This window comes from Prunus avium, chromosome 5 (assembly GCF_965620075.1).
Source record: "Prunus avium chromosome 5, drPruAviu1.hap1.1, whole genome shotgun sequence".
Lineage (NCBI taxonomy): Eukaryota > Viridiplantae > Streptophyta > Magnoliopsida > Rosales > Rosaceae > Prunus > Prunus avium.
This window is the reverse complement of record NC_142288.1, coordinates 19,982,188-19,994,690: the sequence shown is the minus strand read 5'-3', so window position 1 is coordinate 19,994,690 and position 12,503 is coordinate 19,982,188. Positions and strand designations below refer to the sequence as shown.

The following is a 12,503-nucleotide window of genomic DNA, read 5'->3' as shown; positions in this document are numbered from 1 at the left end:
AAAGAGACAAAAAGCATGGTAGTCACACCCCAAAAAGAGAGGCGGCTAAGAGTTTTCTCTCTTAGGGTTTCTCTTAGGTTTTTTTTACAAGTAATGTATAAGTGATAGGTTTAGTTTGAAAATAAAGACTACTATAAGTTTTTAGATTTTTTTTCCTAAGTGAACAACTTAGTGTTTAGTTAACAATATATGTAGATAAATCTAAACATGACGCTATTAATAAATTATTGGATTAGTCTTGGGTCAAAATGATTAAATACACTAGTTAGGTTAGAGTTGATTAGCAATTGTCACCTTCCTTGTTAAATTAACAAAGGATTACTAAGACATATAGTAGGTAGATGAGTAAGATTTAACATATTTTGTTTGGTCATTAGAGAAGATTTACCCATATTCAATAGTTGCTTTGTACTTTTGTTTGTTTATCAATAATAACTATCGCTTAATGGATCATTAACAAATTAAATCGCATTAATTAATTAGTTAATTAATTAGATAGATAGACACCAACTCGTTTTTTTTCTTTCCTTGTTTCTTTAATTGTTTTCTACAAAATAGGGGAACAAACACTGGGATTGCACTAATGCGTTTGGTTATGAAATAAATGTACAATGAGGTTGACATAATAGATATTAATTTATAGTAAATCTAAACTGACCCTTGGATTGGAGTACCTTAAATTTTATCACCCCATTTTTTATATATATATAATTTTATATATACACCTCGGAATTCTTTATTCGATCTCCACCTCTTCTAAAATCGATTGCCTAAAATAAAGAATGCAAAGACTTAGAAAATTAAGCCAAGTGAGGACGCGCTCATTATTTGCCGCCGCCGGATTATAATTACTGGGCCCGTTTGGTTCCATCTGTAGATGCAATTTGGGTCAATGCCTGAGTCAACAGGGACATGAGACAGAGCCAATAACAGATAGCAACTCATTTTCAACTTGTCAGGTGTCAAGTGGATTTTGTCCGCTACAAATTTAATTGAAATACAAAAAAATTATAGAATTTGAAACAAGTTACGCGTGAGGTGGGAATGGGATCATGCATATTCTTATTATAACCATTTTTTATATATTAGGTTTTTAGGAGCAATAGTATTTGTACTTGTGCCTGATTCGTATTTTAGTTTAAAAATGGCTCTTGTTGTAGTCTCTCAACTCCACTTTTGTTAATACTATTAGTCATGCCGTTGTAATATGTTCCATTTTTAGTCAAATTTAAAGAGAAAATGGTTATTTTATGTAGTTTTCACTATTCGAGTTGCAGGATTAAAATGTAAGTCATTTATATATTCAAGGATCATTGCTCTTAGAAAAGCTAGAGGCTAAACTTGAAATGACCATTGTGCCTCTAAATTTAATAGAAAATTTAATGGATGACTACGTCAACCATTTTTAAAGTTAAAGAATCAAAATGCAAATTGGGCACAAACTCATGGACGATTGCTCTTAAAAACTCTTTTTATTATTATTTATGCAATAAAATAAACTTCGCATAAACTTTTAGTTACATGATTTGATGATTAAGGAAAAAACAAAGCTGGCTCTTAAAAATCTTTTAGTTACCATAAGCTAAACAATAAATCATTAATCTTCAATTTTATTTTTTATTTTGCAATGAGAAGAACAAACAAACAAAGCAGAAAATTAAGTGATCCTTTTATTGAAACAATCAAAAGATTCTTATTTCATGGATCTCCTTTTTTTCGGTTTGACGAAATGTTATTTGATCAAATTTAAATTGTATATATATATATATATATATATGAATGACTTTTCTTTTTCTTCTAGAAAATGTTTTGAGTGAGAGTGGGTCTAAGTTTTAGATTTTAGCGTTTGTTTTCGTGGGTTAAATTTAGTAGCTTCGAAGAGCTTTGAAGTTTGACCTTGACTCACTTGGGGCTTCGTTTAGGTTTTAGTTTAATGATTAGAAGTATGAACATGTGAAAATGACCAACTAGAAAACCATTAGATATTCTCATTATACCTTAATTTCAACGTGAAATAAATAGGATCTAATAACCAAAGAAATGTAGACAGGTTTTTCCATGAAGAATAACAATATGTTAGAATTCACGATAGTTTCTTCGGACTTTCGGTATGAGTTTTTCAATTTTGAGACAATCATTTCTTCTAAAATTTTCAAATAGTAATGGATGTTGAAATTTTTGATATTTTTTGAAACGAAATTAGAAGGACATTTTATGAGTTGGAATTGAAATCCTATTATTCCGATTTGATCCGTCCAAAAATAAGGCCTAGTCGCCATAGTTCATCATTGAATTTTCATTTTTCTAATGGTCTTTTGAGAGAGTTTTGTGGGTTTGGGACCTCAATTACTTTACAAAGTGACACCCAAATTAAAGCTACCTAAAACTTAAAACCCAAATTAAAGCCCAAACAAATCAAGAGGGTCCACAAAGATGCTTCTAATTATTGAACCTAAGTCGGTGGTGGAGAGAGTCCAGATAACGGTTGTGTTTCCCGCCATAAACATCGTTCTATTTACCTTCTGTGCCACCCAAACGGATAACAATACAAAACTAGATAGCAGAAACCAGAGGCTGAGCAGAGCGCTTCAAAACCAATGGCCGCTCTAAGCATTGGCATCGCCACCACCAGCTCAGCCTTACTTACAAGGCCGACACCGCGTAGTTCGAGGCCTACAAGAATTTCCTGCATTGGATGGGTACCCTTCAAACTCTGCTTCTCAAAACTTTCATGGAAATTCAAAGCATTGAATTTAGTTTTTTTTTTTTTTTAATCAACTCTTCAGGTTTTTTTTTTTCGAATTTAATATTTGTTTGAATTAATCTAAGGAAGGACCCAGAAGGTGTATTGGGGCCGCCGCAGACGGGCCATCTGGCCCGAATAGAGTTCAAGAGGCGGCTGGAAAGAGACGCTGATGCTCGAGAAGCCTTCGAACGCCAAGTCATTGAAGAAAAAGAGCGCCGTAGAGCTCTTAGAGAAGTAATTTGCGAAATGGGTTTTGAATTTTCATGAATTGGGCCTTTTTTTGTTGTTAAAGAAATAATTTTTAAGTTACTGTGTTTTGTGTTTGATTGTTTTCTAGTCTCGGGTTGCGCCCAATACTGCGGAGGAGTTGATCGAGTACTTTCTCAACACTGAGGCACGGGAAATTGAGTTCGAGATTTCGAGGTTGAGGACACGGTTAGTGCTTTAAAGTTTAAACCCATTTCTGTGTGAAGCCTCAAGAGAATGGCAAAGTAGGAAATGCATGCCATCTGTTTGAGGAGAAGCTTAAATGAATGTTAAAAATGATGGCAGCTCACATTTTCAGTGTCTGTGTTTGGTTCTATTGCATATAGCTTAGAAATAGAAATGTTGTGATGGAGAATATTGTCAGTCGATGGTTACATATTCTTTACTTGTTGGAGTTGTATCGATCTCAATTTTCCATCAGCTCCACAAGGTACATTTGAGCTGCATGTCAGATGATAGGAGCATAGGGTAGAACTTGCGCTTGCAAAAACCAGCTTACAAGGGAAGGGTGCACAAGAGCTCACATACTAGCCCGAGATCTTTATTTTTTCAATGTGGGATATTGGGATTCTAAAATGGAACATATATGGACCTAATATAATGAATGGTTAAGATCCATATACCACATGAAGTGTAGGTTTTTCAATTCTAGGCGATATGCACCACGGTTAGTAGAGAACTGACAATAATTAGAAAGTCGTTTCATTCAGAAAATGCAGTTATCAATATTTTTTGCATTTACTTTTTATGATTTAGTTATTTTTTTACTTTTTGATATTTAATTTTCTTAAGTTAGATGAACTACCATTGAATTTTGAACCCTTAAACCCGTCGTCTTCCACTCTTGTTCTTCCTTCTTAAGGGAAGGAAGTGCTATTAGCTTAAAATGGCACTAGCATTTACCATTGACTATTCTTGTTGCACTCCAATTTATCTCCTTATTGTCTTGCCGTTTGGGAATTTACTCTCTCAATGAGCATTATATATATCTTTTGTAATTTTTGTCCATGAACCTCTGCCTTACTTCCATTCTTTTCCCCTTACATATGTTATATGCAGATTGGACAAGGAATTTTTCTCACACCTTCAATATGAGCTAGGTCAGCTTCGGTTTGCTGTTTCAAAAACTCAGGTTCCTCACTGAAACTATCTATTTGGGTCACTTTCTGAAACTATACAATCAGGCTCCTCACTGAAACTATACGTTTGGTTTGCTGATGATTTTTCTAGGATATAGAGGATAGATTGATTGAGCTGGAAGCATTGCAGAAAGCCCTGCTGGAAGGAACAGGTCTGTTTAATTTCACAAACGTTTGTGATAAAGACTTGGTGTTCTTACCTGCTTACCAAAATGCTCCATTCTCTGTTACAGAGGGATATGACAAAATGCAAACTGACCTCATTAAAGCAAAGCAAAGTCTAACCAAAGTCTTGACTTCAAAGGATGTAAAAGCAACTGTATGTGCGGCTCTTTTCACTCATGAAGCAATGAAGTTTAACAGTTACGTAATTTGTGTTGCTCAACTAAATTATCCTTGACAATGCAGTTACTAGAGATGGTTGAGCGCAATGAACTTAATAGATCCTTCTTGACACTTCTTGATGAAAACATTGCAAATGCACACAAGGGCAACCAGGTAAATCACCTTGGGAAAACTTCTTTCATATTGCCTGAGATAATTCATTTCATTCTTTGTTTGTAATTTCGACTTGAGGCAGATACATTGCAAGTTCCCTTATAAAACATAAAATTTTCACCTTTAACATGCTATTACTCACTAGCCGTGGGACAATTTTTTTAGTACCAGAAAAATAGGTAGTGGATGTTCTGATGAAATTTTAAACTACTGCAAGTGAAGGTAGAATATCTAAAGCAGCACTTTCTCTTAGTTACATACTAACTTAAAAAATACAATTTGGTTCCTTCTTCTGTCACCTCACCGCTAATTGATGAACCAAAAGTCAGTTTTTGTATTAAGCTGAATGCTAACCTAGTATGCAGAAATTATAAAACGATTGCTACTTTGTTGGACTGATCCACTCTTGTCTAGACACATCGGGTTACTTCCTTGAGTTGGCCTGAGAAGAGTACACATAGAGAGGATTTAGATGAGTAGTAAAAGTGCAAGAGGTTTGCTGTTGTGAAACTTAATCAAACATAACTTTATTTTGGTCTCTTCATTTGTACCTGAATTCAACTTCTCATAGAGGTAAAAATCTTCTTTGCATCTAAGTACACCAATCACTGGTCCACTTATCCTATATACCATTTGAACTCCTATAGTTGAAGAATTCTTGACACATAAGCACCAAAAAAAAAAAAAAGAAGTTAAATCTTATTCAGTAACTGTAACTGCATCCATGGTGAATTAAACTCTGAAGATCTATATCAATGTTAAATTATGACTTGCAGAAGCAAGCAGCTGATTTCATGGAAAAGCTTCGTGGGGCTGTTCTCAAGTACATGACAGTTTAGTGCTGAGGTGGAAAATATTAAGCGGTTGATTAGTCTCTTAGACGAAGTTTTACTGACTTTGATTGTCCATATTGTGTTGCCACACTACATTCAGTAGATTATGTTTTTAGACTACGAAAAAAATGGGAAATTGTAAACTTTGGGAGTACTATTGCATCAATAAATGTTTTTATATGCAATAATATACATAAAGTTACATCCTAGATCTTTCTACTATAATGGAGAAATCACAAAATTCAGAATCATCATATCGTAGGATGAGACTGATTTAACAACAAATTAAATAAGGCTAAATCAAGTGTGAAGTCATAATCTATTGATGTGTATTCAGTGAAACAATGGTTATGGAGTCACTGTCTTTAATTTTCTTGTTCAGCAAAACAACTTTGTAATTTATCGTTTTTATTTTTATTTTTGATGTTTTCATGTTGGTAGCTGATTAATTCATAGAAGCTGACAATGGATGTCCTTTTGATTCCTTGAGAACCAGTGATTTTTGGAAAGTGGACACTGATTTGGAAAGCACTTAACAGGCATAAAGTGAAATGCAGTACAATATCTGGCGCAGGAGTTTCTGTTTTTTTCACATGTGTATGCCAAGCAATCATTCTATCAGAAAGATGCTCTTGGAGGCTATTGGTTGGTCGTGTGAGAAGTCTATGCTTGAAACTTGGAACAGAACCATGCCTTAGTTTCCTCCTTCTATAATTAGGTGCGAGAACAACTTAGGGTAGAAAATAGTATCTGAAGATCTTGCACAACTGTTTGCGCACAAATCCAGCCACAATGATCGGTCAAGATGTAAGTGTGAAATAATGTCCCTTTGTGCTGTTTTTCGGCACTTTATGAGGTGCAGATTGAGTACGCGCTTGCCACTACTCGGTTTGAATAAGCGTAGGTAGAACTAAACAACCAAAGAGTTACAGAAACCAGAAGTACAATGACTGAGAAAGCACTTGAGGAACAAGTAACGATGCTAGTTACAAAAACTTAAGGGGTTATATGAATAAAATTTCAACATTCTTCTAATAGAAGTGCTTCTTGAGCAGAAGTGTTCCTACGGAAGCAGTTCCAAACATGCTTAAGATAATTTAATTTATCTTTGATATACTTTACGCACTTAAGATTATGCGACGTCCACAACCCTTGCCTTATTTGTTAATTTCTAAGTGCCTCAGTCAGTGTCCTAGCTGGGTTTCGTTCTCAAACAACGACGTGTAGACTTTTGCATAATGTATCATCACTTTTTTCTGTGTGTGCACTTAGATGAAGGTGGGTAATATAGTATGCAATAGGGTTTTGAGAAAGTTGCCATTTAGTACTGTCTATCAATAATGTATGTATATAGTTGTTAGCCCTTTTGTAACATGATCTGCAAGTTGCTTAATAATATAGTTATTATTACTCTTCAATTAATTATTGACTAATTTTTAGGTGGAAAGTCACACAAGTTCAGCCATATTTAACAGTATTTCAACACTAGACTAATGGCTGTTGGCCAAATTTTACTTTGATTATGCTTTTGGCCCAAACCCTATTGAAATCAATGAGATAAAGTAGATTAGGTGCTTTGGAATTTAAAAGGGTTAGGCTTACATTTACTCCAAACTTCATATACAGTAGAGGAGATGAGAAGATGAGGATTTAACCGAAGAAAACTGGTGATCTTAAATTCCTTGCAACCAAACAGGGTGGAAAAGAAGTAAAGAACAATAAAGAGACTAAAGAGAAAAATAAACGGAAGGCAGTAGAAGCCGCTAAAAGAAAAGTAGGCATGTGACCACTTTTATTTAATCTCCACGGAAGAATTTAAAAAAACTTCTAAAAATTCTCTCTATATAACTCACACTCTGTTTTTTTACCATGCCATTCAAATCCTCCTGTCCCTCTCCATATCTTTGCAGACATGGCAAGACTTGGTCTTGGCCTTTCCTTTTTTATTCTCTTCCATGTTTCTCACATGTTTGGCGCTGCAGACTCCACCATTTCCAGACACTCAAGCCCCACAGCTTTCATCAAAGCCTCATGCAGGGCCACTGATTATCCTGCACTGTGTGTTCAAAGCCTTGCAGGCTACGCAAGTGCCATCAGACATAGTGAAAGACAGTTAGCTCAAACTGCTTTGACAGTGAGCCTAGCCCGGGTGCGGTCGGCTCAATCCTTTGTGGCCAAGTTGACTAGAGTCAGGGGGATCAAGCCTAGGGAGTACAGAGCTGTGAAAGACTGCATAGAGAACATGGGTGATAGCGTTGACCGGCTTGGCCAATCGGTTAGGGAACTTGGCCAGACCGGTCGAGCCTTTGGCCAGGACTTCATGTGGCACATGAGCAATGTGGAGACTTGGGTTAGTGCTGCTCTCACTGATGAAAGCACTTGTCTTGATGGGTTTTCTGGGCGTTTAATGGATGGGAATATAAAGACAGCTATAACAAGAAGGGTCAATAATGTTGCTCAGGTTACTAGCAATGCATTAGCCCTGGTTAATCGCTTCGCTGCAAAACACAGGGCAGCCTCAGCTGCCAAGCAGCCTTAGATTTTGATTTTGTCTGGTTGTATAATGTAAATGTGACATGGTATTAGTAGGGTTTGTGCCTGGTTTAGATCTTGTCTTAGAAAGTCTTGTTCTTGTTGGTTGATGTGTAAAATGAAACAATCTGTAAGGTCTAAAGTTTTGTACCAAGATCTTCTATCTTGTGTAATATATGGGCTCTGTTTTTTTTTTCTTTTAAATATCTACTTATAAAATCAGTCATCAATTTGAACTCTGTTGAACTCAAACTGGAAGAACATGAGTTCATAACCTGATTTTCATGTTCACCTGGATGAGCAAAGCCTCACTCATTTAGCTTTCTTTCAAATCTGATATGATGATATACACAGATTTAGCTTTTAGCTTTTCTAGAAAGCACTTCCTGGAATCTTCTTTTCAGTTTATTGCCTGTTCCGCACAATACAATCCATGTGGGTTCCATTGTTGTGTAGTGAATCATATATATATTTTCGTTTTTCTAGAAAGCACTTCCTGGAATCTTCTTTTCAGTTTATTGCCTGTTCCACACAATACAATCCATGTGGGTTCCATTGTTGTGTAGTGAATCATATATATATATATATATAACAAAGTACACTCGGAAGCTCATCACGCCAAGGAGAGGAAGGGGACAGTTTTAGCGAAATTTGCGGAATGCAAATCTTCCAAGTCACTTTAAAATAGGGTTAAAGCAATGGCAAGCATCATTTTCAATGTGAATAGCTTTGGACGACCAAATCTAGTGTTATTAGATTTTACACGTCACGAATGCAAATCTTCCAAAGATGAATAAAATATCAAATTTGAGGGAGCCTTATCCTTTCGTTAATGGGATGGGATGGGACGGGACATGTTGATTAAATTTTTTTACTTGAAAGTTGAAACATTCTGGAATCATCAAAACAGCTTCTGATTAGATGTGTGCTTGAAACAGTATCAAAGTTCCTAATTAAGCTTAAGAAGAATCAGCCTAGTCATATTGATTGAGCATGAAAGGAGGATGAGGGCAAAGGAGAAAGTTCCATTCGGGAATTAATCTTGGAGATTAGTGGGTTGACAGACAGAGACCATGGTGGGAAGCCACTTACTTACATATATGAATTGGGAACCATTAATTAATTGAAGGTCTAAAGACATCCCCAGTCCCCATAAAAGTGACTTGTGGACAATGTCATGTGAAGCTCATCTACCATGGATGTCACATGTATGTACTTCCCGTTGTTGTATTGATATTTTAGATAATAATATTGATAATGTGTTTTGTTATTGACAATGATATCGACACATTACCAATACCATAATGATAATTCATCAATATTAAAGGAAAAGGGAGGCAGAACGGTACAGTAAATCACACTCTATGTGCCTAACTTTTGAATGTTATGCTCCTTCATTAATTTTGGAGTAAGAATCCTAAATTTATATAAAATATTTATTCAATGAGGAAAAAGAATTTGTAGAAACTGGTGTAGATAAAGATCGCCATGCATTTCCTTTTGTTCAGGCTTCACAGCAGCTAAGAGTTGGAATTTGCATAGGATTAAACCGTACTCATGATGCTTATTACTGGTGGTCACAGTAGCAGGTTCCTTCATGTGCTGCAGATGCTTATGTTCAGGATCTTTTTTCATTTACTCGTTATCATTTTCGTTAATTGTCGTCTTTTTATTTCAGCTTCTCTTTTTTTCGAGATTTTGATTTTATATCCCCTCGTTGTACTGGTTTGATTTTTATTTAATAAATTTTATCCTGTTGAGATTCCACTAAAAAAAGAACTGTAGGCTGTACAATATTGTAGCAGAACTGCTTGTTTGCAAACAGGGTCTTAAACTTGCTGTATAGGGAGGAATATCTTATATAATTATCTTTGAATTTGATTCCTTGGCATTGGTTTCTTGCCTCTCAAGACATGGTTCTGGTGATATCAAGCTAATAAAAAGAAAGAAAAGAAAAAGAAACAGGCTTAGCCAAATTTGCAGATACAGATAAGAAGTTTCAGCTTGTGTTTTATCACACACAAAAGAGATCCATTTGGGATTTGTTCTACTAGACTTTGGATGCACGTTCCTATCAGGCATAGTGACAGCAGATACAGTCAGCTGGTTCAGAAAAAGTCATTTGTCCTCATACACAAAGCCAACGATAAGATCAAATCCCACCTTTCTTAGGGATTTGATCGAGAGAAACACTCATGAAACGGGGATAGCACTTTTTGCTATCCCGGCCAATAACGCAATGACATGTAAGATCACTTTTCCACATGTCATTGTGTTATTGGCCGGAGATAGCAAAACAGTGCTATCCCCGTTTCATGTAAGTTTTTTCGGGTTTGATGGGGTAATTAAAAAAGAAGATCGAAGTTATTGTCTCTCATATTAGGATATATATGATGAATCAAATTTCTCTAGTTTAGACTACCGCTTATAATGATTATAAAAAAAAAAAAAAAAAAATCTTCTTTCTGATCACTTGCTTTCCACATGGGATTTTTCAGCATCAGGTAATCAAGAGCATAATTAAATTGTTGCATTATTGAAAAAAATTAACAGGAGTAGCTATCCCATATTTATGAATCCAAATTAAGAGAAACACATCCCCATCAATCACTTCAAAAGTTCTTTTTATGTCCAAGAGAACAATGTTTAGAGAAAGCAATTGGGCAATTTGCAATTGTCGACTTCAAACCCCAATTAGATACGTGCACGATTATCCCCTGCTAAATCTTGAGTAGGATTAAAAACAAAGTAATTGCAGTGTGATGCATTAGGGGTCTTATTTTGACTTAGTCAAGATATTTATGTAGTTATTTTCTTTTTTCTTTTTTATGGAAAATGAATCTGCTAAAAAACAAATGAAGATAATTAATAATTAATATTGATGATGTAATGTTTGGGCTCTACCATTTTCCAAATTTTTAATGATTGAGTTATCACTATGTCCAAAAGGGGAACACGTTCTGAACTGGATGCCCATGAAATTTTCAGAGAACCCATCTCATCAAGCATTTTCCTCCCAATAAGTGGGAACCACAAAGCTTTAGCTTTTCTATATATAATCAGAGAACCCTTTGCTTTGCTCTACAAATTCATCAAGCTCTCAAACTTCACCTATGGAAGGTTATCTTATGCATGCACTACTATTAGCTCTGCATATTCTCCAATTATTCAATCACATAAACCCCTGCACAGCCACTGGAAAAACAAACACTCAATACATAAAAAGATCATGCAGTGTCACAACTTATCCTAGATTGTGCTACCACAGCCTCTCAATCTATGCCGGAAAGATCAAGACCGACCCGAAAGTACTAGCTCATACTGCACTCAATGTGAGCCTTGCAGCCACCCAAGAAAGTTATGTGATAATGAGAAGGTTGTCAGAAATCCATGGTTTGAAGCCTATAGAGACTGCAGCGGTGCTTGATTGTATGGAGGAGATTGGTGATGCTATCGACGAGCTTCAACAGTCCTTGGATGAGCTTGGTCATGTAGTTAGAGGCTCAACTTTCTGGTTTCAAATGAGTGATATTCAAACATGGGTTAGTGCTGCGTTGACAGATGAGGACACCTGCATGGAAGGGTTTGAAGAGCATCATCTGAGAGGCAGGGTGGAGGCTGTTGTCCGTAGGTACACAGTGAATGTTGCACATCTGACAAGCAATGCTTTGGCACTCATCAACAGCTATGCCTCATCTAAAGCTGCCTTGCCTTAGATTCTGTTTGGTTCTTGGGAAAGGTATAAGGGAAACAAATTTTCTTGGCACTCAAGAAAAATAAGCCCCAGTATTTTGGTCTCTTAACTGCTGTCAAATCCATGTAAAAACCTGATTGAAAACATAATCATTTGATATAAAAGCTGCTAGAAATGTGAAAGGGTGGGAAGTTGCTTTTGGATTACATGTGTGTGATCGAGTGTTCTAGTAAAGAAGATCAACTCAATGTTTTTGTAGAAGTCATTTCCTTTTGGATTGTGGAATATTAGGATGTAAATAGCCAGATATATACCACACCTGAATGAATATCAAGCTATAAGTTTTTTTGGGGTGTTTTTTTTATGTTCTGATTTCATATGAAAAATTACGAACAAAAAATATGAAACAAACCCCAAGCAAGAAGCTTATTTTTCACGTCAATTGAGATCATAACTGGATGATATGACTCATGCATATATGGCTTTTGCGTGCCAATAAGGTCAAAGAATGACATGCCTGGGCCCTTTTCTCATTCATTTTCATGAAGGGAATGTTAAACTCTTTGGTTTGAAATACAAGACTCTGCTTATTTGTCCTCATTTAATTTAAGCTACAATTCATGCAGCTGGTTTTGTATATTAAGCTAACACAGAGCCTTTTGAAATGACTTCTGTGTATATTCTAATCACCTCTTGCTTAGCATAAATTAGTGGCATCTAAATTTCTACATTCTCTACCTTTAGCTATGGTAAAATTGGCGGGGGCTTCAGTGGGAAATCTATGTTTGGCAGGG

At 35.8% G+C, this 12,503-nt stretch overlaps 2 protein-coding genes and 1 pseudogene across 3 annotated transcripts; all 3 read left to right on the top strand.

Annotated features, from left to right (window-relative positions):
- The first annotated feature begins 2,533 nt into the window (after positions 1 to 2,533).
- On the top strand, positions 2,534 to 6,367 carry LOC110753667 (dimethylallyl, adenosine tRNA methylthiotransferase). 2 transcript variants are annotated; one of them, XM_088253569.1, is made up of 8 exons: positions 2,534 to 2,699; positions 2,834 to 2,980; positions 3,084 to 3,181; positions 4,073 to 4,145; positions 4,244 to 4,304; positions 4,386 to 4,471; positions 4,561 to 4,650; positions 5,980 to 6,367. In XM_088253569.1, exons 1-8 carry the CDS (start codon positions 2,598 to 2,600, stop codon positions 5,980 to 5,982), a joined length of 660 nt encoding a protein of 219 aa, XP_088109695.1. In that variant the 5' UTR covers positions 2,534 to 2,597; the 3' UTR covers positions 5,983 to 6,367. The 2 variants fall into 2 exon arrangements, with proteins under 2 accessions (XP_088109695.1, XP_021810302.2); XM_021954610.2 differs by lacking the exon at positions 5,980 to 6,367 and adding an exon at positions 5,427 to 5,690 and having other exon boundaries at positions 2,535 to 2,699.
- A 901-nt stretch (positions 6,368 to 7,268) lies between these two features.
- LOC110753668 (21 kDa protein pseudogene) lies at positions 7,269 to 8,219 on the top strand (annotated as a pseudogene).
- Positions 8,220 to 11,015: 2,796 nt separating this feature from the next.
- On the top strand, positions 11,016 to 12,066 carry LOC110753676 (21 kDa protein). The gene has a single exon (XM_021954619.2). The coding sequence runs from the start codon at positions 11,129 to 11,131 to the stop codon at positions 11,729 to 11,731; it is 603 nt and encodes a 200-aa protein (XP_021810311.1). The 5' UTR covers positions 11,016 to 11,128; the 3' UTR covers positions 11,732 to 12,066.
- The last annotated feature ends 437 nt before the right edge of the window (positions 12,067 to 12,503 follow it).